General features: G+C 45.9%; 1 protein-coding gene across 3 annotated transcripts; it reads right to left on the bottom strand.

Annotated features, from left to right (window-relative positions):
• Positions 1-64: 64 nt before the first annotated feature.
• Positions 65-21,351, bottom strand: Aars1 (alanyl-tRNA synthetase 1). Of its 3 annotated transcripts, XM_055620845.1 has the most exons (22): positions 21,014-21,347; positions 19,074-19,185; positions 18,100-18,264; positions 15,315-15,503; positions 14,926-15,071; positions 14,328-14,519; positions 13,391-13,535; positions 12,929-13,074; positions 12,368-12,476; positions 11,921-12,071; positions 10,127-10,251; positions 9,563-9,707; positions 8,416-8,594; positions 7,392-7,505; positions 5,481-5,687; positions 4,859-5,043; positions 3,215-3,323; positions 2,495-2,608; positions 1,656-1,775; positions 1,460-1,546; positions 1,012-1,125; positions 65-596 (listed from the first exon to the last, which is right to left on the bottom strand). In XM_055620845.1, the coding sequence occupies exons 3-22, from the start codon at positions 18,241-18,243 to the stop codon at positions 411-413; spliced, it is 2,907 nt and encodes a 968-aa protein (XP_055476820.1). In that variant the 5' UTR covers positions 18,244-18,264; positions 19,074-19,185; positions 21,014-21,347; the 3' UTR covers positions 65-410. The 3 variants fall into 3 exon arrangements, with proteins under 3 accessions (XP_055476820.1, XP_055476819.1, XP_055476821.1); XM_055620844.1 differs by lacking the exon at positions 19,074-19,185 and having other exon boundaries at positions 21,014-21,351; XM_055620846.1 differs by lacking the exon at positions 19,074-19,185 and having other exon boundaries at positions 21,297-21,315.
• Between the last annotated feature and the right edge of the window lie 5,878 nt (positions 21,352-27,229).

Raw genomic sequence — 27,229 nt, 5'->3', positions numbered from 1 at the left:
TACTGTGTGGATCTGAGGGAGCCAGGGCCCACTCAGGAGAAGGAGAGTGCGTGCATGGAATGGATCAGGTATTGCACGTGGTCCTTTTATTTTCTGCAGCAGAAAGGCTTCCTACCTGCAGGCCTAGAAGCCTCAGATTGGCAGAGTGGCCTTATCTAGACATGGTTGTGATGTTAAATAGCATTCCTGGGTAGTGATTCTAGACAGATGGTGATGACATCTATGGCTCAGAGCATTAATGGAAAGGAGCAATGAGAATCATGGGACAGTTCCAGGTATGTTCCAGTTACTGCTGGATCAGGACGGATAGGGCTGAAAGGTCCCAAGACTCAATGTCTTCGTGGCAGAGGAGCTTCTGGCCAGACTCCTGCACTCTGGAGAAATGCTTCCCAGCACAGGCTTCCACCCCGTCAGTTCTTCACATCTCCCAGGCGGAGCTGTGCAAAGGAAGTAGCCAGCTGCAGTGCTTCCTGAAGGCAGCCCACATTCTTGCCAGTGGCCTGGGCAGACACATCCTTGCCTCCACCTTTACCATCCATCAGGCCTGAAACTTGCTGTACCCACTCACTGGCTTTTAGGCCCCGGTTGGCTGCATTCTAGGAGACAGGAAGGGGAAGTGGTAGTCAGAATACAAGATGGGACTGAGGTGGGGTACCTACCACAAGGAGGGGAGCCACCAGCACCCACTTGTGTCCAGGGTGATGCTACCAGAGGCCAAGACTAACTCTACCCGCTGGTACAGGAGAGCAGCTATGGCCACTGTCAAGGTGAGGACAAAAAGCAAAGCAGGCATCAGCCAGTAGTTAATACATCCACCAACAAGAAAGCTTGAGGGGTAAAAGGCATTAAAGGAGGTGACAAGCGAACAGATCAGCAGTTTCTCATGAAGGCTGCACACAGTCTTGGCAAACACTGTGAAGAACCCCTCTTTGAGAAGCTACAGACGGCGCTTCCCACTAGCACAGAGGCTTGCAGTCTTTTAGTTAGAGTGAGGCTGAAGGAAGTTCTGACCTGGGGAACCTGACACAAGCATGTGATCTTGCCAGCCTCATTGTCCACTGTGAACAGCATGGCAGATGTCTGAGGAGAATGTGTCTTGAAAAGCTTCAAGGCTTCGTTCAGGGCCTGTGGGCAGAACCTTGTGTTAGGTCATAGCACTGGAACAGGGACCCCTATTTCTACAAGGAAGTCTGGGGAACTCAGCCCTTATTAGACCATCCATTTCCTTTCAGGAGCAGATGCTGGTCCCAGGAGCCCATGTGGAGACCAAAGGCAGGACATTGCTCATACTCTGGCTAAGGTCTGCCTACTACCCCCAGGGAGCTCATTCTTCCTCAGGCCACCAGATCTCTCCATGGCTCAGCCTAACTTTAGTACTAAGCAGTGGCCTCAGGACCACAGAGAGCTGACAAGGCTGGAAGGGAAGACACACACACAGAAGTAGGGCATCCCTGCTTGCCTTGGCCGAGGCACCACTCTCCATCTCCAAGATGACCAGAGGCTGGTTGGGATTGCTGTCAATCAGCTGCTTTGTCTTCTCTAACACCTGTAAGAAGCCCAGGAGAGAGGCCTATTAGCAAAGGGCTGAAACTCAACCCTGTCAGCCTCTGCCCAGGAAAACCTCTCTTCCAGCTGCCAATACTGCCAAGACTCACTCTCTTCTGCACATCGGCTTTGCTGGCCCGGTCTAGGTCATCCATGACCTTCTTCAGGGATTTCAAAGTCTCTCGTTGTTCATCTTTCTGCCACTGGGGGATGACTGCAGTGGCCAGGACCTGGAATCAGAACATAAGACCATCTGGGTTTGGCATACTATGAGGAAGGGTGAAATTCAAGCCCACTCTACCCCACCCTTCTATCTTTGAACCAAAGTTTTCCATGGCCAGTGTCTGACAAAACAGAAAAACACAAAGATATCTGCTGGTTCTAAGACTAGAAGCTGTCACAGCAAGGCTGGAGAGAAAGTGATATTATAAAGATGGCTTAGCCTGGTCCTTAGCCAGCCTGTGGACACGGCCTGCAAAGACTTGCTGGAAATACCAGCCTTTTGGCTACACCCAGTTCAAGGACAGCATGAGTTGCATAGTGATATACCTTCTCAAACAAACAAAAACTCACCCCCCAGCATGTGGAAGGATGCTGAGGACAGATGACAGTTGCAATTCTGAGGGCAGCCTGAGCTATGTTGTGTGTTCCCAGGTTAGTCTGGGCTATAGAATAAGACTCTGTCTCCAAAAAACACAACAGAGCTGGCAGTGATGGTGCACGTCTTTAATCCTAGCACAGGGAGCCAGGTGCAGGTGGAGCTCTCTGAGTTCAAGGCCAGCCTGGTCCACAGCCAAGGCTACAGGAAAACCCTGACTCTAAAAAGGCAAAGCAAAACAAACAAAAAGCACAACAAATAAAAGAACAAAAAAATCCAAGCACAGGGAGGGTTGTATCCTCAGGCTTGAGAAAGAACAGATAGACTGAAGCAGAGAGAGGCCATCCCTACCTCACCAAGGTCGGCAATTTCCTTCTGTACATCCTTGTTGGGTGCAGTCTGGGCCTTCACTTTGGCCTCCATGGTAGAAAGAGATTTCTTCAAGGTTTCTGCCTTCCTAAGGGCCTAGGAGGAGGACAACCAGAGTAGTAAACACTAGGGTATTCTTCCCCTTAGTAAGCAGGGTGCTGCCACATCCACCTAGCCAGCTGAGGCTACAGCCTGACACAGGTTCAGGGGTAACCACAGGGTCTGGGGTAACCAGGCCCTCATGAACTAGGAGCCTTCTGCCTGGTAAAACATTCCTCAGGAATTCCCACTGCAGAATGACTGTCCTCGGTGCCATGCTCCTCACAGAAGGTCTGCCTCTGGGCTATCGGGAAGGAAGAGCATATGAAGAAGGGAACTCTGTCCTCCCACATAGCTGGAGGAAGGCTCAAGATTCTGTGTCTCTTGATGCTATTAGTTTTTAGAAATTTCTACTATTATTTGATGTGTAAGTGCATGGCACACATGTGGAAGTCAGAGAACAGCTTTATATGGAGTCAGCTCTCCTTAAAACTTTATGTGGGTCACTGGCTTACGACCTCAGGCTGTCAGTCTTTGTGGAAAGTGCCTTATGTACTGAGCCAACTAACTGGCCCCAAATGATAAATATGACAGCTAAAAGCATTGTGCAGTGACAGCTTTCCTTTGTCAGGCAGGGCCCACATGCCAGCATGACCTGCTCACCTTCTGGGCTTCAGCACCGGTGACAGCAACAATCCTCCGGATACCCTTGGCAATAGCTTCTTCGGTCACTATCACGAAAGCTCCTGCGTGACTAGAATTCTGTAGATGTCTGAAGGGCAGAACATAAAAGGCTATCAAGAAGGTGAATTAGATGCCTTGGCCCTATGAAGCAGTCCTTCACAGTAGGTTAAACCCCCCCCCCCCCCACACACACACACACACAGGGTTTCTCTGTGCAGCACTGGCTGGCTAGGAATTCACTCTGTAGATCAGGCTGGCCTCAAACTCAAGAGATCCACCAGCCTCTGCCTCCCACATGCTGGGAATAAAGGCATCTGGCACCACAACCCAGTGGCCTTTCACCCTTAAGGGATGTTATGGAAGGAGATGAGGAAGAAAGCTGGACTAGGCCCAGAAGCCATGGCTTCAGAATGCTCAGGCGCCAGGACACCATTTCTCTGAGCTTTGGTTCTCTCAAGTATGGGAAAGAGACCAGGCTGTTATGAAAACCAAAGGAGACTATCTTCAAAGGTGATAACGTCCCTAATAGCCAACTTAGTAACACTGATATTAGGCTGCATGTGACATTTTGATGGAACATGAGCTATATTTTAATATATGTAAAGGTGTTCCTTAGGTAAGACTGCTGGAGGATTACTTTTTAAAATCTTAATACAGTCCCTTAAACAAAAGTTGCTCAGAGAACTGAAAGTGCATTAACTCTCAGCCGCATTCTGAGAGGATGGTACTAAGTCTTTGAGAGCCGTTCCCTAAGGTGTCAGTGAACATGTGTTTGGGTATAAGTGAGACTCACCTGAAGGCCTGATTCGGTCAGAAAGAGGCCTGGGACTGGATCCCTCAGGTCCCCTTGCCCTCTATACACCTTACGTGTTCCCTGCTAGCCCGAGGCTTGCAGGAGGCTCTGGCTGGCTTACTCAGGCCCTTAAGAATATGCCATCTACTAGGCTTCTTTTGGAAGCTGAGTTCTAAGAAGCAAGAGGTCCCACGCCAGCTGAGCCAGGTCTACCACATGGCCTGCTCAGGAGCTCTCTCAGACAGTGGATTCTGGCAAGTTTCTCTTCCCGGATGCCGCTCAGGCTGGCAAAGGGAATCATGTAGCACAGGACTAGAACGAGCTGGGGCCAGAGCAGAAACTCCGTGAACATGCTACGGCAGGAACTCCATGAGCATGCTGACACCTTGCTGATTTCTGAATTCCCACCAGCTTCTTTTTGAGATGGACCCAGGGAACAAGAGCCAACAACTTTAAATGTGCAGACAGTGTTCTTCATCTCTTCGAACTGGGAAGAACATTTCACTGGAAACCTAAGAAATGCTAATGTCAGACACTAAGTGGTCTGATTGGACCACTGGGCTGTTTAGATTCTTAGGAATCTTATTTGGCAAGTCCCTTTCTGAGGACTCCATTTCAACCTTAGAAAAATGAGAGTCTGAGGCTCAGTGGAAGAGCACTGGCTTAGCATCTGCAAGTTCCTTAGCATCCCTGAGTTCCATCCAAAGCATGGCAAATAATGAACAAAGAAACAAAGGGATGACATTTGGTCTAATCTAGCTTCTCATCCTCAAAGGGGGATGCCAAAAGCACATAAGCCCATCTATTGCTGTCCCTACCAAGGTACTCACGTTCCTCCACAGAACTCAACAGAGGTGAGGGAGCCAGCGGGCCCAGAGGGGTCATCCAGCAGTTCTGACACCGGGACCCCAATGGAGACAACTCGCACAGGGTCAGGGTAGGTCTCATCAAACACAGCACGAAGGCCCTGGATGGCTTTTGCTGCTGCCAGGGGACAATCCTGGGTGTAGACAGGCTGTCATAAAAAGAGAAGAGGGGAAAAAGCTGGGAGACTCTCTGGAGGTGAGAAGGCAGCGTGAGACAATATGGGCCTGTCTTCGGGCTCTAAGGTTATAATCACACTGTCTGGCACACACCCCGAGCCTTCTAAAATAATGCCCCATGTTAAAGCAAAGAAAGCCACACACGAATTTCTAAGCTTTCTTTAAGCGAGCCAAACATGAAGTGAAAACGCTACTTAAGGAGGTGGGAGATCAAAGGCCTCCCTCCTGCCCTTAGACACCACCACTAAAAAGCAGTCTGAGAACCACCACTTTGAGCGTCTCTATGAACAAGACAGGATGTGGTACAACCAAGTGGGAACAACTGGACTGCTGAGCATCCATGACAGAAAGCGATGGTGCGGAAAGAGTGAGCTTCACGTCCCAAGAGCTCAGATATGGTAGAACCTACCTTAGCTGCCTCAATCATGGCATTGGCAATCTCTTCAGCCTTCTTGATTTGCTGGGTGGACATGGCTCCCTTGGCTGTGAAGTCAAACCGAAGGCGGTCTGGAGCAACCAGGGAGCCTTTCTGGTCAGCTTCCCCAAGCACCGAGCGCAAGGCGAAGTTCAGGATATGAGTAGCTGTATGGTTGCTCATGACGGGTCTCCGCCGGGGCTGCAGAAGGCAGAGATAGCCGCTAGAGAGCTGTCCCCATGGACTAGGAAGTTTTGTTGAATACAAAGCTGCTCAGGTTGAAAGCAGTTTTCTTATAGGTAAGAGTGAGCCTATAACTAGGTTCTGGTCAAGAGGACGTGAGAAGTAAGTTAGTACCCTTTAAAGGGTATTCCCTCCCTCCTTCCTCTGTTTACAACAGAATAACAAACTAGGACTTATGGGCCACATCTGACTTGTCTGGTTTTGGTTTTTGAGACAGGGTCTCACTATGTAGCCTGGGCTGGCCTGGACCTCAAAGATCCACCTGCCTCTGCCTCCTGGGATTAAAGGCCTTTTGTTGGCTTTGATAGGGTTTTATAAACAGTTTTAATGGAAAACAACTATAGTCATCTGTAAACATGTAGATGTTTACAGTCAAATAGTAAACATGCAGTACCACACATTGTGATTGATACTGTGTGCCTGAAAAAACAAAAACATTTACTACCCGGCCCTTTCCAAAAAGAAGCCTGGCCTGGACAACTGCCTTTTTGGTCTATGAAACCAAATCCTGAGCAAACCCTAGGGATGACCAACAGGCAAAGAGAAGCTGGCCCTATTATGTTTATATAACGTGAAACACACATTACCGCCTGCTTTTGAGCTATTACTTTGGAGTTCTGTCACATGCAGAACCTAGTTCTTTTCTGTTTTTGAGACAGGGTCACACTGACCTCAAACGCTTGATCTTCCTGTGTAAGCCCAAGTACAATGTGTACCCACACATTGCCCGGATTCCTAGCCTTAATGCGGACTCCTTGAAAAGCAATCCATGTATTTCAAAGGCTAGGATCAAGATAAATTGTATACACGCAGGAAATTTTCAAAGGATAAATAACACTTATGGAAAGATTAACTTGGGACCAAATAGGCTTGAGCTTCATTCTTTACAATCTAGAAAATGCACCAACATTTACTACTGTTCTTTGTTAACAATTTCATTTAGGAGGGGCCAACAAAATATCTCAGTGGGCAAAGGCACTTGCCACAAAGCTTGACAATCTGAGTTCAATACTTAGGACCTACTTGGTAAGAACTGACTCAAGGGCTAGAGAAATGGCTTAGAGGTTAAGAGCACTGGCTGTTCTTCCAAAGGCCCTGAGTTCAATTCTAGCAACCACATGGTGGTGCACAATCATCTGTAATGAGATCTGATGCAGGCAGAATATGTATAAATAATAAATAAATAAATCTTAAAAAAAGAGATCTGACTCCTTGACCTCCACATGTGTGCTGTGGCAGGTGCACAGAGCTAAAATATATATATATATATATATATATATATATATATATATATATATATATATATATTAAAAATAGGCGGGTGTGGTGGTGCTCGACTTTAATCCCAGTATTTAAGAGTTGCAGATCTCTGTGAGTTCAAGGCCAGCCTGATTTATATAGTGAGTTCCAGGACAGAAAAGGGTTCTGTAGATAGACCCTGCGAAAGAAAGGAAGGAAGCAAGCCAAAAATAAATAAAAATATTAAAAATAGTTAAAAATGGGAAGCTGGACAGAGTAGGGCAGGACTATGATTCTAGCACTGGGAAGGCTAAGGCAGCAGGTAACGAAGGCCAGCTTTAACTACAAAGTGTTCAAAAGACTGTCTTAAAACACCCAAGAAGATAAATAAACATCAAACGTGGACCAGCCTATTCAACTTACCTCGTCAATGAACAGCCGGACTTGGTCCCCCACTTTCAGGTTACCGTATATTGTTCCTATGTGCAGCACATACCCGCCTCGGACCTGAGCATTCTTCACTGTAAACTCAGTTTTCTGCAGAGTCAAGGACACCAACAAGTAAATAAAGTTTCCAAATAGATCAGCCCTCCCTTTCTGTACATACATACCCCTACCATCAGACGATACACATACTTTAATGTCCCGGGGAGCCTGGGGTTAACCTGGTCTTACTCTTCCTGACATCTCACTCTCATATCCATAGCCCCACTCCCAGTTTTATTCAGTGCTGGGATTGAACCCAAGCCTTGTGCATGCTAAGCAAGCACTCTACCAACTGAGCTACTTTCTCAGCAAGGGACAACTTAAAATCCTATGAAATGGATCTTATACCATTGGTAGGAATCAGCTGCCGAAGGAGACCAAGTGACCAACTCATCATGACCAAACAGTCAACAGTGGCTAAGCTATAGGCTGAGCTTTCTACAAGACTGTTTGTCCTGCAAGAGTGGTCTTTGCCAGGCATGGTGATGCGTACCTCTACTCCCAACACAGACAAAGCTGAGGCAGGATTACTGGGAGTTCAAGACTGACCTGGGCTATAAGTGTGAGACCCTGCCTCAAAAAGCCAACAAACAAAACCAACCAACAAGTGAAAATAGAGTTGCTTATCCTTATTCATAAGGAAGCAAGTGTTAGCACTTGCATCCTGATTGCAAGGATTCCCCTCTAAGGGTACCTAAGAACTGAGATGGTAACAGGTATAAAAAGCAGCCCTCCTGGCTGCAGAAGATATACTAACAACAACAAAAAAAATAAAACCCAAACATCTCTCTAGTCAGCTCCTCAAGGGCCGGAGTGTAACGGAGCAAAAGAAGTCACCCATGCCTGGCCTCCCATAGCTAACAAGAAGGAAGTCACCCATGCCTGGCCTCCCATAGCTAACAAGAAGGAAGTCACCCATGCCTGGCCTCCCATAGCTAACAAGAAAGAAGTTTGGCCTTACATCCTCACTGCTGTCATCAACCTTCACCAAGTAGCCTTCATCGTAGATCTGTCCTCCTTGTTCAGCATAGAAACAGGTCTTGTCCAGCACCACTCCGCACTCCTGGCCGGTGACCACCTCTTCCACAAACATCTTTTCCCTACGTAGAGCAAGCACGGTAGCCACTGTGCAGTCAAACACTGCTCAACAGGAGCAGAGACAGGGGAAGACACGTCAGTCACTCTGGTGACATATACATTGCCCCAGTGCTGACACTGAACAGACACCCTCACACAGCACTGCCCCACTGAGCTACCACCCCACAATTCACATACTCTTTTGTATTTTGAAAAGCAGCCCACTAGACTTTATAAAAGAACCAGCACACTGATCTTTCCCCAGGGAATCAATTCTCACTAGAGTGACCAAGAGCTGCCGTTTCTAAAACTCAGGGATTCCCAGGGGACAGGCTTTCATTGTTAACATGTTTAAACATGTTTAAACAAAGTGGACAGTTGGCCGCCCTGTACCTTAGACAATGAACTTGGTACATCTGATTCTGTCTTCTATAGTTTAAATAGTCTCTAGCTCAAACTAGAGCTTATTATGCACACTCTTAAAGCTATTGGACTTGGGCTGAGCATGGTGGCACATGCCTTTAATTTAAGCACTTGGAAGGCTGAGACGGTGGATTCCTTTGAGTTTAAGGCCAGCCTGGTCTAAACAGGATATTCTAGACTAGCCAGAGCTACCCTGTAAAGACCCATGTCTCAAAACAAACAAATAAACAGCCTCACTATATAGATTTTGGTTTAAAAAGATCTCTGCCAGGCCTATGTTTTGCATATTCATTTGTTTACTTAGAATTCTATTATGCTTGTGCAGAGTTCAACAGCTACTGTGACTGGGACTATTTCAAGGCCAACTGCTTTTTTTCTGCATGGTGTTACAATTAAGGAAAATTGGTTCAAGAGTAACTGGAACTCCTTATGATTAAAAAACAACAACTTTCTGTAACTGTATTTCAAAACAGTTAAGGAAACCACCAATTAAGGGTGCCTATGAGAATAAAGGTACTCAGCATGACCCATCTTTGAGACTTATCTCTTTAAAACTCCCCAAAAAAAGGGCAGACAGCATGGAATCTAAGTAGAGGGCAGCAGCATACCGTAGCTCCCACTGGAGTCTGAATGGTACTTATACTTTGGAGAATCATCTGTGGCTTCCAGACCCTTTGCCCGGAGCTCTTCAATGGCGTAAATGTCCAGCATGATGAGGTCTTCCCCACCTGCTCCCTTGCCCTGTGACTTCAGCTGTCAAAACAAAAGACAAAAGCCTTAGTTGCCTCAGCATGGGAGAAAAAGAGAATGGAGACTTGCTAAACCACGGCTGAGGAACAACTAAAAGAACAGTGTTCTTTAATCTTAGCACTACTGGCAGTTGGGGCTAGCCCAGCCTTTGTTTTGGGGCTGACCTCTTACATAACAGGACACTAGGTAGCAGCTCTAGGCTCTACCAACAAGATGACAGGAACATGGGTCTCTAGTTGTGAACAGCAAATGTCCCTTTATACATTATTGCGAACTGTTGTCTTTTTTTTTTTTTTCTCCTGGTGTTGGTGGTAATAGAAATGGAGGTTATTCCTTAAGAAAGAAAAAACAGTCCTGAGGGTGGAAGTGAGCTAGTGAGATGGGAAGACAGGTGCTCTGAAGTCATTCTTCACGTTCTTTACCTGGGCCAGTTTCCTCTCTTCTTCAAAGCCATCCATATCTACCACCAGGCCCTTCTCTTCAGCAATCAGTCCAGTGAGATCCACTGGGAACCCGTAAGTGTCATAGAGGAGCCATGCAGTATCTCCTACAGAGGATAAAGGAACTGTGTCAAAACAACATGGACAAACCCTGCCAGGAAGCTTCAGGAAGTGACAAAAGCGAACAGAGTTAAGGCAATTGAAATCCTTTAGGACTGAGCTATAAGAAAGATTAAGGGAGTCTATAGTCCCACTCGGGCAGGTGATCTCTGAGTTCGAGACCCAGGACAGCCAAGGCTACATAGAAAAACCTGTCTAAAAAAAAAAAAAAAAAAAAAGATGAAGGATCTCCTGACAAATTTCTGTCCTGGAACTCCCTTTGTAGACCAGGCTGGCCTCAAAACTCAGAGATCTGCCTGCCTCTGTCTCCCGAAGTTTTGGGGTTAAATGCATGTACCACCATGCCCGGCCTAAATTTCTGATTCTTGGTCTCACTATAATGAGTTCATGAATATTGCTCTTTAAACATTGCATTTCAATAGGAAGAAAAATAGCCAGAACTGGAGAGCTGGCTTAGAGGTTAGGAGCACTTGTGGCTGTTGCAGAGGGCCTGGGTTTGGTTTCTAGAACCTATGTCAGGCTACTCAGAACCAACTATTAATTCTAGTCTTCTCGAGGGCCCAGCACCCTCTTCTCTCTTACACATACATACATACATACATACATACATACATACATACATACATATAATTAAAACTAAACAAAAAACTGTGGGAAAAAAAGCCTTTAAATTTTTCTCAGCTGGTGAAAAGATAAAAGCAAATTGCAAGATGATATTATGTTTATGTGCAAAATATGTAGATATAATTGCCTATTTGCAATTTCATGCAAACAGAGAAAAATCCTGAAGAGTTGGTTACACACCAAAATCTTTTGTTTTTCTTGTTGAGATAAGATTTTGCTATGTAGCCTTAAGATTGGCCTTGACCTTGTGATCCTCCTGCTGAAACTACAGTTCTGTAGCTGGTCTTTACTACATTGTGGGCTCTTCTTTTTCCCACCCTTTATACCCCTGGCTTCTCCCCTAACACTAGATAGGAAAAAAGAAAGGATAGACAGGAGAGAGGAATTAAGCCCTCAATCTAATTTTGTTCCTTTTGTTTCTTCTTTAACCACGGCTACTAGCAAACTACAAACAACCTCACTAAAGGACTAACAACCACTGATTCCACCTCTTGGGGCCCTCAATTTATGTATCCTCTGAAAAGTTCCCAGAATTCCAAACGTTACATAATCTATCCAGCAGTTGGCAAAACCATGCTTCTGCTAGAGCACAGGGCAAATCATAGTCAGCTGCTGTGGACAGTCCAAAGTCACATCCCTACAGCAGGGATTAAAACATAAACACATCCTTATATTACTGTGTTGTTGTTTTTTAAAGAAACCAAAAACCCAGAATTCTCAAAAATGTCACTACACAGTTGCCATCTTGCCAACTCCTGTTTTGTTTTACTGCTGAGAAATATACTTGGAAAAGGCTTTCACTTTTCAGATATGTACTTGGAAAAGGCTTTTCACTATTCAAACAGCTGCACTGTTTGAATACTTTTCCCACAGTAAATTCTGTTACACTTCATTTTGCTCTTAGTCTTACTTTATACCAAAAAGCGGTTTGATTAAGGTACTTTCAACCTTGGCACAGGTGAGAAACTACTCTTTCCCAGGATTCCCCGACCTGGTGGATGTGGATGAAGGAAGGTGAAAAGTGGGCCTCACCAGGAATGGTCTTGCAGTCTCCTAAGCTCTGGATTTTTCGGTCCAGGATACGCCGCCCTCTGCTGAGAGTCTTGAGAAACTGTACCTCTTCTTCATTAATGATGTCCTTCACCATGTCTGGATCCTTCTTTAGCTCAGGAAATGCATCTCCCTGACAAAAGAGGTTCAGTGAGGCCAGAGCCCATTTCTCGACACACTCCTTGCTTTTATGAGATGGGGAATTGGAATTCCTTATGCATTGTAGTCCTGGGCGGCCTACAACGTGCAAAATGTAGAACAGGCTGGCCTCAAACTCACCTGCCTCTGCCTCTCAGTGCTGGAATTAAAAGTGTATACTGCCTCCATCACCTTTCTTTAAGTGTCCATTGGCTGTATGTTACCATTCACCCTCTCCCTCTCAGGCTACGGCTTTAGCACAGAAGACGTCAGCAGGGACTTTCTACGTACCAGAGACTGCACAACGACATCAACCAGTGTGGCAAAGAAACCCCTGCTGGCATTCAGTTTCTCGTGGGAATAGCGAACAGCTCTGCGAAGAATCCGTCTCAGCACGTACCTGTGGGAGGCAGACCTCAGCATCTGCTGGGAAACACACCAGCGGAGGGGCCCGTGGTAGCTCCTTTAGAGGTCTACTCAAAGTGCGCAGCACGAACCTCTTGCTCCACTCCGTGTTTGCAGAGATTTCGTTTGGCTACCCACAACAAAACCACTGACGCGGGAGATCCCAGGCCCAGCTTGTCAGGAATGCAGTTTCCAGGGCTGAGTCAACGTCCACCCCTACCCCGCCAAGATCCTGCCTGACGGCTTCACTGCCAGCCTTACCTCAGTACTTAGTAGAAACTATTAAACACAGTAGTCTTAAAACAAATGAAAACTCCCTTTAGCTCTTAAAAAGAGGGGAGGGAAGGGATCCTTCCACCAACACAAAAGACAACAACAAAACAATAATAAAGTCTGACTTTTAAGTTCCACAGTCAGAAAACCCTGCCCAGAGTGTGCCCGACTCACCCCCGTCCTGTGTTGTCAGGCCGGCCGCCATCGGCCAGTGCCACAGTGATGGTACGAGCGTGGTCAGCCAGAACCCTGTAGGCCATGTCAATCCCATCCACATCCTCAGCACCAACCTTCCCGGCGTATGGCCGGGCACCTGTACCCTACAGGTGAACAGCAGAAGAAGCCGATAAGACAGTCCAGTCCAGCCCATGCCGCCTCACCCAAGCAGGCTCCAGAGGATAAGGAGGTCTGGGAGAGGACGCCACATCCCGCAACTCCAAGAAAGTGAGCGCGAAGAGAGCCAAAGAGCCTCAAGCCGGGGCCTACCCCTGCAAACGGCATAGCGTGGCATAACAGTAGTGACGTAGGCAGACGGCAACAGGTACTTTTGGGCTGTCAAAGCATATGGCCATTCACGCTAAAAGTCCATCTGGCAAACCCCCACAGCATCATCCAGGCTCGCAGCGGGGTCAGTACCTTCTGAATGGCTTCGAAGTAAGGAAGGAAAAGGTCAGTGTCATAGTTGGACATCTTGTTCTGCAGCACAGACACTAGCCTCTCTAGGCCCATCCCTGTATCAATGCTTTTCTTGGGAAGAGGTTTCAGAACGCCATCAGCTTCCCTGTATGAGAAAAAGAAGTTGTTGAAGCAGGGACCCAGGCTCTTAGGGTCCTGCCAGTTAAAAAGCACTTAGCAGTCTTTAAAAGTTGTTACTATTCACCTTGTTTGTGAAGAGACGGGTGGGTACATATCCAGCCCCTTTGCCTTATTTGTTATTTTTTGGGGGTGGGGACGGTGTGGAGACAGGGTTTCTCTACAGAGCCATGGCTGTCCTAGAATTCACTTTGTAGACCAGGCTAGCCTCAAATTCACAAAGATCAGCCTGCTTTTGCTTTCTTAATGCTGGGATTAAAGGCATGCACCACTGTACCCAGAACCTTATTCTTAAATACGAGGCAAATGGCTCAGGGAGGCAGTATATGAGATAAGATTAGGGTTTGCTTTTTTTTTTTTTAAGATTGATTTATTTATTATGTACACAGCATTCTGCCTGCATGTGCGCCTGTGCACCCAAGAGGGCACCAGATCTCCCTATAGATGATTGTGAGCCACCATGTGGTTGCTAGGAATTGAACTCAGGACCTTTGGGAGAACAGCCAGTGCTCTTAACCTCTGAGCCATCTCTCCAGCCCAAGGTTAAGTTTTTTAAATAGGCACATTCCTGTCCCAGGGATCAGAATGGAAACCTGACAATACAATTTAAAGAAGTGCTTCAAGGTGCCAGGAGCTTCGGAAGCTTAGGGCTGCTCACTGACTCCAAAAATAAAGATCCCCACACAGCCTTCAGCCATGAAGACAGCTGTACAGCCGGCTTCAGTTTCTCTGGTTAAAGAAGGAGCAGGGCCCACACTACCTGTTATACTGGATAAACACAAGGTTCCATATCTCTAGCACATTGGGGTCATCCTGGTTGACTAGGTGAGCGGCATCCCTACCGCCAATCCTGTCATAGTGGATCTCGCTGCAGGGACCACACGGGCCCGTGTCACCCATCTCCCAGAAGTTGTCCTTCATATTGCCAGGGAGGATTTTGGCATCATCCAGTCTGCACAGAGAAAGGCAGAGAAATCCACTTGAAGCCATCAACAGGAATCCTTCCAAGACTTATAAGGCATGGGGATTACATATAAGTCTTATATGTAAGGCATGGGGATTACAGGTAGGTCATCCCATCAGGATTGCATACTGAAATTTACTAACTAACTGCCAAGAAGCTGGGGATACAATTGAGTGGCCAAGTGTATATTTGAACCCACTGTAAAGAGGGAAGGATTGGGGTGGGGGCTGTCCTGAGTTTAAGAATCTATCTCAGGTGTGGGTTACATTCTTATCCCCACCTCTTTTATTATTTTTTTTAAAGATTCAAGAATTTCTTTAAAGAAAAATTTAAAAATTCTATAAGAGCAGTATGAGCTTTCAATTACTGAACCACCACTCCAGGCCCCTCTTACCCTAAATTCTGCCAGATCTGTCTACACTCCAGATCTGGCTCTAGGCCAGCTGCCTCATCGCCACCAAAGTAAGTAACGTAGAGTCTTTCAACTGGAATACCAAACTCTTGGGTGAGGAGTTCCAGGGCCATCTTACATGCCAATTCCTACAAAAAGAAAGATACAGAACATGGATGCAAAACTGCAATATCTTCATTATAAACCATAGAGATTCAACTTATATAGGAAACAGGAACCAGAACATCAAATGATACGTGGGAGTCTCAGAACTATCAAATGTCCTTCGTTCCCGAATCTTCTAAATGATATTTCATGTTTTAAAACAAAATTAAGGACTCACGTCCCTTTTGTGTTAAAGATTAAAAAAAAAAAATCGATGCTGAGCTTACCTTGAAATAGTCTCCAAAGGACCAGGAGCCCAGCATCTCAAAGAAGGTGTGGTGGTAGACGTCCTTGCCCACGTCATCCAGGTCATTGTGCTTGCCCCCAGCGCGGATGCATTTCTGGGTGTTGGCAGCTCGGCTCAGCTTTGCCATGGGGTGAGACGGGTCAATTGTGTTTAGGAAGATGGGTTTGAACTACAAGAAGAGAGAAAGGAACAGTGTGACTTGTAGAGGGCCGCAGGTTAGGTCAAGTGTCCACAACCTGGAGGGAGGTGGGTCCATATCTTAGATCAGTGGTCCTCAACCTTCCAATGCTGAGACCCTCTGCGAGACTTCCTCACGCTGTGGTGACCCCCAACCACAAAATTATGTTGTTGCTAGTTCACAACTGTCATGTTGCTACTGTCAAGAATAGTGACGTAAACATCTGATATGGGTCATGACCCATAGGTGAACCACTTATCTCAGGTCATCCTGGAAGAAGCCTTGTAAGGGACGGATATGTTCCCTTGGGAGTAAAGGTGACAAAGAAGGAGAACATTGAGACGGATTAGGGAGGTGCAGTCACCACTAGCTGCTGGACACATAGGTGTGGTGTGTGCCTGCTCTGGGGTTTACCCACTCACACTTTAGAAACCAACAGCTCCTTGTGACTATGACAAATTAACTGACATTAAATAGGAGGGCCAGAGAGACGGCTCAGCACTTAAGAGATCGAGGCCCCAGCGTCACTTCTCAGCACCCACTTGGTAGCTCACAATTGTCTGTAACTCCAATTGTAGGGAAGGCAACACACTCTTTTGGCCTCTGTGGGCGCTGCGTGGGAATGAATATGTGCAAGCAACATGCATACACATAAAATAAAAGTAAATCAATCCTTAAAAAAAAAAAAGACTTTTCTTGAGGGGCTGGATGAGATGGTTCAGGGTTAAAAGCACTTACTGTTCCTACAGAGGACTGAGATTCAATTCTCAGCACCCACACGATGGCTCACAACCACCTGAAACTCTGATACCTTCTTCTGACAGGCACACATGTGGCATGCAGACAAAACACTCATACATATGGAATAAAATAAACATTAAAAAAAAAAAAAAAGGTTTAAAAAAATGTTTGCCAGGACCAGGTTTGGTGGTGCACGCTTTTAATTCTAGCACTCAGGAGGCAGAGGCAGGTGGATCTCTGAGTTCTAGGCCAGCCTGGTCTACAGAGTGAATTTCAGGACAGCCAGGACTATGTAGAGAGACTTTGTCTCAAAAAATAAACACAACTAAGCTAAATAAAACAAACAAACAAAAAAAACAGGTGTAGTGGCATACACCTTTAATTCCAGCACTTGGGAGACCACAGTGGGCAGGGCTCAGTTCCAGGGGCAGGCGCTCACAGATACACTTAAGATGGCTGAGGGTACAGAGCTCCTGTTGGTCCTGCCTTAAGTCCCCAGTAAGAAAGGAAAAAAAGAAAACATTATGTGCCCAAAGAGCCACAGAGGGCACAGGATCCCTAGAAATGAAGTTACTGATAGTTGTGAGACACTGTGTTGATGCTGGGAATTGAACCTAGGTCCTGTGGACAAGCAGACAGTGCTCCTGAGCGTTGAACCACCTTGCCAGCCCTTAAAACATTCCAATAAAGATAGCTTTTTCTTCAGAAGAAAGAGACAATGAAAAGAAGAATAAAATCTTAAAAGAATCTTTTGGGGGAAGGGGTAATAACTTACAGGGCTGCAGCATGCACCTTTATAAGTCTGCCCACCTTCGATTCCTCAGAAAAGTATGGATTTCCTCTTCTCTTTCTGTCTCTGCTCTGGCATGCTCGCTGGGATTCTTTGGACTTCCTGATCTTCTTTCTCTACAGCTCCTCTCCTTGCCATATAGTTACCTGACTGCCACAAGGCTGACTGACTGCCAGGACAGCTTAACACAGACAACATGGCTTTTTATGTCCCCTTCTCTTGCCCATTTGCCTCTAGGCAACTGCAGTAAGTAGGCAACTGCAGCAAGATTTACAGCTTGCCTCTCCTGGGTTCTCTTTAAAAGGCTAAAACAAACAAATGAAACCACACACACACAAAACAATTGTCCTTGAGCTAAAATATATATATTTTTGAGACTGGGTTCTACAATATAGCTTAGTTTAGCCTCAAATTCTTTTAAATTTTTCTTTCCTTCCTTCCTTTGTAGTCCTGGCTGTCCTGGAACTCACTATGTCCTTGAGAGAACCACCTGCTACTCCGCTTCTCAATTGCTTAGGATTAAACTTGCACAACCACATCTGGACTATTACCCGGACTATCGAATCCTTGATCTCAAATGCTGTAAAAAATTTTCTTTTTTCTTTTCTTTTTTTGTGTGTGTGTGCGTTGGGGGCGGTTCGTGAGAAGGTTTCTCTGTGTAATAGTTGTCTGTCCTGGAATTCACTCTGTAGATTAGGCAGGCCTAAAACTCAGAGATACACCTATCTCTGCCTCCCGAGTGCTGAGATTAAAGGAGTGTGCCACCATGCCCAGCGATATGAGTTGTTTTTTTTTTTTTTTTTTTTTTTCCCAAAACTCATTTAAAAATGACCTTCTTGGTGGGAGTCATCTTCCCAACCCGTCTCTCACTCTTATCCATAACCCACAGCAGCACTCTTATTCTTCATTCCAGAAACTAATGTTCTCTACAGAAAGTCACAGAAGTCTGCCCGGTAAGTGACAGAACCCATTCGCCCCTTAACCCAAGAGCTGTTCTTTAATTGCTGCTCTGCTGCCAGAGTCAGTCAGTCGAGTAGAAAGACTGAAGGTCTTTACCTGGTTCATGCCTGCGTTGGCAAAGAGCAGAGTAGGGTCATCCAATGGGATGGTGGCGGAAGAGTGGACGTAGGTGTGCTCATTCCGTTTGAAGAAATTTATAAAGCGCTCTCGGATTTCTCTTGCAGTTAGAGTGGAGTCCATCTTGAAAGTCACCTCAGGGTGCTAACCAAAGGAAGGAATGATGGGAAATTAGGGGAAATAAAACTAAAAGTGGGCATTACACAAGACCAGGCTTCTTAAGCCAAGTCAAAGAATGACACAGGTTAGCTTTTTTGATCCTAAAACCTGTGTGTTGCAATGTCCCCGTCCCCCACCCCCCACCCCCCGGTTACGGTTCTGCTGCACCAGCAGAGTGATCCCAGTCACTCCTGCCCCTGCCAGCCTCAAGCGCAGGTCTCTTCTTCATGTTTTCATTCATTAAACAAATACGCGCTGAGCACTGACTGCCAGGAATCAGAAGAGAAGAAATGACCACATGGTCTTTACAATTCCATTAAAGAAGGGGGAGAGGCTCAGGAGACCTGGTTCTAATCTGAGTCCTTGAGGGGATCACCTCAACAAAAAGAGGGGTCTGTATCTAGGGCCTCCAGAGATCTTTCAAGTTCTTTGTTAACGAACATGTTGAGAGTTATACCCAGTTCCATATGCCCAAAGCCAGAGCTGCTAGGTTTGGGCTGACACTTGCAGTGGCGGCGAGCGCAGGGGTACACCTATCTGTGCCACAGGCCACCCTAAGGCATCAAGAATGTACCAACCTCTACTCAGCCTAAAATCTGCAGAACCCTAGCTGGGAAAGGGCTGTGTTCTCACCACGAGGTTACGAAGAAGAGCTGGGGTGTCGCTCAGTCGTAGGGCATGTATTATTTCAAAGGGGGGTATGCTACAGGAAGAAAAGCTGACCAAATGAGCCCAGGGACTCAAAAAAGGAAAACCGAAAAAAAGAAAAAAAAAAAAAAAAAAAAAAAAGGCACCTTTATAGCTTCACATCTTTTTTATATGTATAATGTCCCTGAAAGGCAGACTGTGTGGGGCTGACAGGCTGTGGTGAGTGTACCCATCGCTCTCTGGTGTTGCAGGGCCATGCTGCACAGAAAAACGAGAATTATTTCATTCACGATGGTCTCTCACAGTCTCTAGAACTCTAGACCCAGCTCTAACGGTGACTGCATCGCTGCAGCCTGAGTTTCGTCCCTGTACGGAACAGGATCTTACGCGAGGGTCCAAAAAGGCACGAAGTGGATACTACCTCACATCAAGTAGCAGAGAGGTTTTAAAGATACCCACAAAACACAAGACATCCTGATTCAGGGCCAACCCCAACCCCAGCGGATTTACTTACAACTCAATTAACAGATCACTCAGACAAGAGCCCCAGAGAGGCAAACAGATGGTAAAATGGGCTGAAAGGGGAAGAAGAAACAGACTAGCATTTCCAAAGGCTCTTGCTGTTCACGAAAAGGGGTCAAGGTAAGGTTTTCGGAAATCTTGTCACGCCACATTCTTTTCTCACCCCTCCTCTGTCTGCATGCCTCATTAGCTAAAACAATGGCCGCAAAAATGAATTTACCTTTATAACAAGTCGTGGTTGCTAAAGAAAATGCTTCTCTAAACAGGAAACCTGAGGTGAAGTTACATTCCAAAGGACACTTGAATTTCCCATCTCTGTTTACTCATTTAACATAATGGACTTGTATTGTGTGCTGAGAACCAAGACGGTCAGTGCCCTCCATAGGAAGACCATTCCATACAGGGAAAAAACCAGCATTGTGTACTAGGATCCATTATGTTGGCTATTAGCCCTGTAGAGACTGAAGACTGTTCAGGAGGCTGAGGAATGAAAACTGAGAGTTCCAGATCCCAGACCCTGACCTAAATAAGTAAACAATGTTTCCAACATTACAACTTGCTCTTCCCTCCACACACATAAGAGACCTGCAGCACAGAGGCAGGACCTCAAACGGTATGTCTCAGCAGGCGCTCTGAAGGCCTTCTGTAACTTTATTTTTGTTTTTATTTGCAAGCCTGGGGCCAAACCCAAGGACCTGAAGTCTTGGTGACCTTACATTACAAGCTGATTTCAGGCACAGGATCGTGTCACATGCTTCCATTGACAAGGTAGGCATTCTGCCTGACCACTCCCCTTTTCCCAAAGACTGGGTTCTGACCAACTGCAAAGAAACCTACCTAAGCAAACCTTTCCTTCCTTCACCAGGTTCCCCATCTCTTGTTGTCTTCTAGACTCAAATCATCATTTCCACATGACTATTTCATGCTCAACTCCCAAGCACAGTATAAGTTAACTCAGGAATCATGACTGGTTTCAGCTCAGCACTACAGTACGTCCGTATCTAGAACAACGGTCGTTAAACACATGCTCATGATTAACTATACTCATCTTTAAATAGCATGCTCTGCATTAGCATACCTCAAAGCACACCAGGAAAGGCAGACCGTTTGAAAAAATTGCCAACTATGCTTACTGGGGTGAACCTGAGGGTATCAATTATTCCGTTATTATTTGTTTTTAAGAATCGAGTCGGACCGGGAGTGGTGGTCCACAACTTTGGTCCCAGGACTCAAGAGGGTCTCTTTGAGTCGAGGCCTGCCTGGTCTACATAGTGAGTTCCAGGACAGCCAGAACTACATAGTGAGACCCTGTCACAAAACAAGAATCGAGTCAGGAGTGGTGATTCACGCCTGAAATTCCAGCATTAGAAATGCTGGCGCAGAACTGCCTCGAGTTCAAGGGTAGCCCGGCTACAGAGTTGAGTGCAGGCCAGTGTGGGATAGGAGTTAGAAACTAAAATAATGAGCGAAACTGTCTCTCAGAGGGACTCCATCCATCTGGGTCTCTCTATCTTCAGGCCTGCTCCCCCAGTGCCCTAAGGGATTAAAATTAGAGGAGACAAACCCTTAACTCTAGGTGGTAAGTGGACAGCAGCCGCGATCTTCCTGTGTCTTGGTCGTCCTCAAGTCCACCCGAGGTCGCAGGAGCAAAAGCTACTCCCGAGCTCGTGCTCCAGCGGAGCCTGGGTTCCGATCCCAGGGCAGGGGCGGGACTGCCCGGGGGCCCCCAAGCGCCGGCTCTCCTCCTACAGCTCTCACGGCTTCTTTGCTTTTCCCCCGGGTCCGGGGCCCCAAGTCCTAGCCCGGAGCCCACAGTTACCTGCTCCTAGCTAGGCGCCCCCAGTTACCTGCTCCCTCAGACGCAGAGCTGTGCCCACCCGCCACAACCGGCGCCGGAGCCGTACCCCACCGCCCAATCAGAGCGCTCTGATGGAAGGTGCCCCGGAGCGCCTTGTGATCCACAGATATTATTGGTCCACTCACTTGCTAATCATGCGCAAATGAGCCAACAAGCCGGTTTCTGAGAAGGCTTCTGGGTTCGGCTGATGCAATGACCAAGAAAGCTGAGACACGGCGTGTCACGTGACAGGGTTGGCTCTTTGGCTGTAGGAGGCCGACATTTTGGGTTCCACTGGCAAAGCCTTGTTAATAGTTGACAGTTAACCATGGGGATGAAAACGTGAACTGGGTGGCGATCTCAGATTTTGGTACAGCACTCTTGTTTTAACCGCAAAGTGATACACATACTTCAAAGGTTCTCTGTTTGGCCTTTTGAAATACGGATGGAGCAGGGTGGTCTCAAAATCAGGGGATTTTCCTTCCTCTACGCCTGACTAGTGCTAGGATTACATGTGTGCGCCAATCAAATGTTCTTATTACCATCGACAGACTTGTATTCCTTGATAACGGTACTTTGTGTTAGCGTTTAGGCAGCCTGCTTCTGGGTTGCCTAGTAACCTATGATGTCATCTTGTGTCCCCCACCAGGTGAGTGGCAGGCCTAGTTCAGCTGCCCATGCACAAGCTATAAAAGGACCTGCGTGCTTGTCTCTTCCTCTCCCCTCTTGTCTTCCTCTCCTCTCCTTTCTTGCTCTCTCCGCCTTGCTTTCTTTCCTGGGGAGGGCACCATGTCTCTCTCTTTCCTTTTCCTCTCTCTCTCCACCTCCATCCAATAAATCTCTTTCATAATATCTGATGTGTGTGTGGCATCATTTTTAAAGAAATACTAACACTTTGGATTACAGTAAGTGCTTTAACCATGCTCAAGAGCTTCAGCACTGACCAATACCTCCAGTTCTCTCTTTGTGCAGAGTTTGGATGAATTGTCCAGGGTGACCTTGAATTTTTTCAGTCTTGTCCCAGCCTCTAGAGTAGGTGGGGTTACAGTCCTGTGCCACCAGGCATAGATTTATATTTGTCTTTTTGGTCCCAATTTCTTGAATTTGAAGAGGAAGAAATGAGCTAACAAGTTAAAGGACATTATTGTCCATTTTCTTTAGGAAAAATTGTCAACCTGAAATGGTGACCCACACCTATAATCTCAGCACTTGAGAGGCAGGAGGATTAGAGTGTAAGGCAACCATGTCTCAAAATAACAAACACGCAAACAAAAATTTATAGTCAGGCAAGGCATGGTGGGACATGCCTTTAATCCCAGCACGGTTTAGGGGGGCAGAGACAGGCCTTCATCTCTGTGAGTTCAAGGCCAGCCTGGTCTACAAGTGAGTCCAGGACAGCCAAGGCTACACAGAAAGACCCTGTCAAAAAAAAAAAAAAAAAAAAAAAAAAGGAGGGGAGTCCTGGAAAGATGGTTCAGAGATTAAGAGGATTAAGAGCACTGGCTGCTCTTCCAAAGACCCTGAGTTCAATTCCCAGCAACCATATAGTGCCTTAAAAATATCCTATAAGATCTGGTGCCCTCTTCTGGCATGCAGGTGTACATGCAGGCAGAACACTACACATAATAAATAAAAATCTTTTAAAAAAAACAAAAAATTTACAGGCAAAGTATTACATTAAAAATTCCACACACGGTTTAATTTCTAAACTGTATTATTAGGTCTGCTAGTATCCCCTTTTCACAGATGAGGAAACCCAAATCACATGGAAACTGTTTCATGAAGTTGTATAGTTTTATAGAACAACGAAAGTCATTAATCAAGGCAATTAAAGATATATTGGTGGGTATATCAGAGAGGTGAATACAAGATGAGGGAAAGCTTTCCCATAGGCCCAAGATGTTATGTGATGCCATCCTTAACTTTTAGGTTTGTGGATGCTAATGATCTGCTAGGTTAATAGATTCTAAATGGTTTCTAATTATTAGTACAAGATTTTAGTTCCAACGCAGAGATGGGCAAATATAATGGCTGTTTCTAGAGGTCTAGAATTATCCCAGGATAAAGTAGTTGGTGTGTGGACCTGAAACATTCCAGTCCCTCCACAGTACTGACAGTAGATCTAATCAGTCAAGCAGTATCTGTAGATACAACCTCTTTCTAGAGGTTTTTGTTCACAGGTACAAGCAAGACCATGTCTTTTTTCTGTTTTTGAGATAGGTCTCCACTACGTAGCTCCTGGCTACCCTGGAACTGAAAACCAGGATGGCCTTGATCTGCCTGCCTTTGCCTCCCAAGTGTGAGGTTAAAGGCACACAACTACTAGGCCTGGCTGGTATCAGTCTTCTTCCTTCCTTCCTTCCTTCCTTCCTTCCTTCCTTCCTTCCTTCCTTCCTTCCTTCCTTCCTTCCTTCTTCATTCTTTCCCTTTTCTTCCTTCCTTCCTTCCTTCCTTCCTTCCTTCCTTTCTTTCTTTCTTCCTTCCTTTCTTTCTTTCTCTGTCTCTCTCTTTCTTTCTTTTTTAGTTTTTACAGATAGGGTTTCTCTGTGTAGCCTTGTTTATCCTGGACTTGCTTTGTAGACCAAGCTGACCTCGAACTCACAGCGATTCCCTTGCCTCTCTGTCCCTGAGTAGTGGGATTAAAGGCAGGGGCCACGACGCCCAGCTGGGATCCGCATTTCTTAAAAAAGTCACTGTATTGCTGTGAAGGAATTTCTAGTCATTGGTCAGCTCAGAGACAAATGACAAACTTGAAACTTCAAGCGACCTTCCGGAGAAGGCTTTGGGTCTTTGGAGGAGCATTCCCATGTGCGCATGCGCAAGATGGAGCAGGTCCCTACCCCTCTTTTGATTGGCTGGGAGTCGCCAACTTCAAAGCCTCAGCCAATGGAGCTTAGGCTTGGCTTGGACCGTGAGTGGCCGTTAGGGAAGCCTAATCGCCATGTTCAGCGGCGATGGCCGGAGCCGCTGGTCTGGCCGAGGCCGAGCCCGAGCCCAGGCGCGGACTCCACTTTCCCTGCCCCTGAGTGGTGTGAGTATGTGTTCGGGTAGCTTTCCTTCCGCACCTTTGAGTGCTTTCCTCACTACCAGCAAGAGGGATGGGGAAAAGAGCAACAGCAAGGAGGCTTGACCATCAGGAAGGCACCCGGCCCAAGGCCTATGGGAGCTCGAAGAACCCGGGTGGCCGAGTTGCCTTGAGTTAGGCTGGCAGTGGCTACACAAGATCAAACACAGGAAGCTGAGTTAAAACGTCCATTTGCTTTTTCTTCACACACCACTTTGGACAGCATGAACTTTTTTCCCTCAGGAGGCTCAAGTTGCTTAGCTTATGTTAGGGGTGTCTGGAGTTTTAATAGAAAAGGTAACACACGAAATTTCATTCAGGATAGCTGCTCCTTTTGTGATTGGTACAGAGGCAGTTTTTGTACTTTCCTTTATCGGTATTCTGAAACTACGTTACCAGCCCTAGGCTAGCCTCAAACCCAAAATATATCCAACATTGACCTTGAACTGTATCTTTCTGCTTCCACGTTCCGAATGAGTTAAAACAGGAGGAAACCCCTGGCTGGGCTTGAAGGGTGGTGCTTCAGTTGAAATTTCGTGTTTGTGTTTGAGGTGTTAGACATTTGGGGTTTAGAATGTGCTCCTAGCCACGAATTGTACTTTCAGTTCCACATTTTATTTCTTGAGCTCTGTGGCAGAAGCCTAAATAGTGTGTGACTTTAAGAAAGCAGAGTTGTTTGTTTTGTTGTTTTGTTTTGTTTTGCTTTTCCTGAGATAGGGTTTCTCTGTATAGCCTTGGCAGTCCTGGAACTCGTTCTGTAGACCAGGCTGGCCTTGAACTCAAGACATCTGCCTTACCTCTACCTCCCTGAGTGCTGGGATTACAGGAGTGTGTCACTGCTCCTAGCTAGAAAATTACTTTTTTGGCAATTTCATAAAGGGTCATAGCACATTTGGCCACATTAATCTTCCTGTTCTTTAATCCTCCTTCCCTTCCCCAGAAACTGAGGTGTTGGTTAAATATCATTTCCTTCATTGCTTGTCTGAAGTAAAATTTAGGTTTTGTTTTTTGAGACAGGCTCTCACTATTTATAGTCCTGGATAGCATGGAACTATGTAGATCAGGCTGGCCCCAAACTCACAGAGATCCACCTATCTGTGCTTCCTCAGTGCTGGGCTTAAATGCTTGCATCCCCACACTAAGATGTATTTGTTTTCGTTTCGTTTCCTTTAGTTTAGTTTAGTTTTTTTTTAAATAAAAAATGGTCTTGTTGATCTCCAACTCTTTAGTCTCCTGCCTCAGCCTCTCATGTACTGGGATTACAAGTTGTACCACCATGCTTAGCTTGAAGCGCAAATTTTTATTTGATTTGGTTTTCCTAAAATAAAAAAAAAAGAAAGAAAGAAAAAGAGCAGATGGAAAATACTTTGAGGATAAAATGAAATTTCGGATGGTGGTGATGACTCACGCAATCCCAGCCAGCACTTTGGCGGCTGTGGCAAGCAGATCGTTGTTAGAGAAACCCCAGAAGTAGCCCCTGTTGGTTGTATTTCTGATGACCTTTAATACTGTATATGCACCTCTGTGAATTTGTTTTGTTTCTGTTGAACAAGTGAAACCTATTCTGTTGTATTACATCTTGAACAATTTGATGTTTAACTTCATTACACTTTGTTTGGAAACCTTCTGTACTTTGTTTTAAAACCTTCTGTGGCCTTGGAAAATACAAAATAACCTAATTTTTGTTCCAGACAGGGTTTCTCTGTGTAATAGCTGGCTGTCCTGGAATTGCTTTGTAGACCAGGCTGGCCTCGAACTCAAAGACACCAGCCTGCCTCAGCCTCCTGAGTGCTGGGATTAAAGGCATAGACCACCAAGCCCAGCCTTACAAAATAAAACTTTTTCTTGCTGATTTCCTGCAGGGTTTCTTCTGACTGAAATAGGATCATGGCTCCCAAGGTGTGCTTGGTTGTCCCCCTTTCCCTGTACCGTCCTTACCTACTCACCACTGCCTGAGGTTTATTGCCATGGGATATTAGTAAAATATTTTCAGAAAAATGCTCAGTTTTTTTTTTTTTTTTCTAGGGAAGTAACAAGGCACAAATGCCTACTTGATCCCAGTTAGGGGAAAGCAAGTATTTCAGTCCTTATTTTACTATCCTGAAAACTAGAGGTATTTCCTTTTCAAAAAAAAAAAAAAAAAGTATCCAAAACTAAAGCTGGAGAGATGGCTCAGAGGTTAAGAACACATGTTGCTTTCGCAGAGGATCTGGATTCAATTCCCAGCACCCACGTGGTAGTTCACAACCATCTGTGACTCCACTTCTAGGGTATCTGACACCACCTCCTGACTTCCCGAGGTACTAGGTACACGTTGACTTGCCAGCAAAACACTCACATATAAAATTAAAATTTAAAAATTATCCAAAAGTAAAGAAATAAAATGCCAAGTACACAGCGTTCACCTAGGAGAGCAAAGCCAGCTGAAGAAGGCATAGATAATTCTCCAAAGTTACGTATTTCCTTATTAAGCCTTTTTTTGCCATTTCCTCCAGGAACTGAATTGGTTTGCTTGGACAAACTACTTATTCTTTCTAGTCTCTGATACTCTACCAAGAATTTTCCTTGGCACCTCTGACCTTTCAAAGCTCAGTTTGGGCCCGATCTTTGAGCACTTAGGTTCACGGAACTATTGCCAATACTTAGACATCTTAATAATTTGAAAAGGACAGATACTATTTTGATCTTTGCTAAAAGTCCGATAGACTTGTACACTGGAGCGTTTTAAATAACCCGAAGAATTAAACAGCCCTCTTCTTATGTATTCTGACTGTAATAGTTCCACGAGCGCCGCCCATGCGCATCACCGTGCTGGTGGTGCCTTTGGGCGATCTGCAGCGAAGGGTGAGGGGTGGGACCCGCAGAGGACGGCCGTGGAG

Source organism: Psammomys obesus, unplaced genomic scaffold (assembly GCF_907164565.1).
Source record: "Psammomys obesus unplaced genomic scaffold, mPsaObe1.curated_primary_1811, whole genome shotgun sequence".
Lineage (NCBI taxonomy): Eukaryota > Metazoa > Chordata > Mammalia > Rodentia > Muridae > Psammomys > Psammomys obesus.
The sequence above is the reverse complement of the archived record's forward strand: the minus strand, read 5'-3'. Positions and strand labels throughout refer to the sequence as shown.

What these genes read in the sequence shown, in the direction of transcription:
- Aars1 (XM_055620844.1), bottom strand. Translation starts at nt 18,243, where the DNA reads ATGGACTCCACTCTAACTGCAAGAGAAATCCGAGAGCGCTTTATAAAT. An exon ending in CCTTTGGAGACTATTTCAAG is followed by an intron (nt 15,072 to 15,314) that starts GTAAGCTCAGCA and finishes TTCTTTTTGTAG; the next exon opens with GAATTGGCATGTAAGATGGC. An exon ending in CCGGTGCTGAAGCCCAGAAG is followed by an intron (nt 2,609 to 3,214) that starts GTGAGCAGGTCA and finishes TCCTCCTCCTAG; the next exon opens with GCCCTTAGGAAGGCAGAAAC.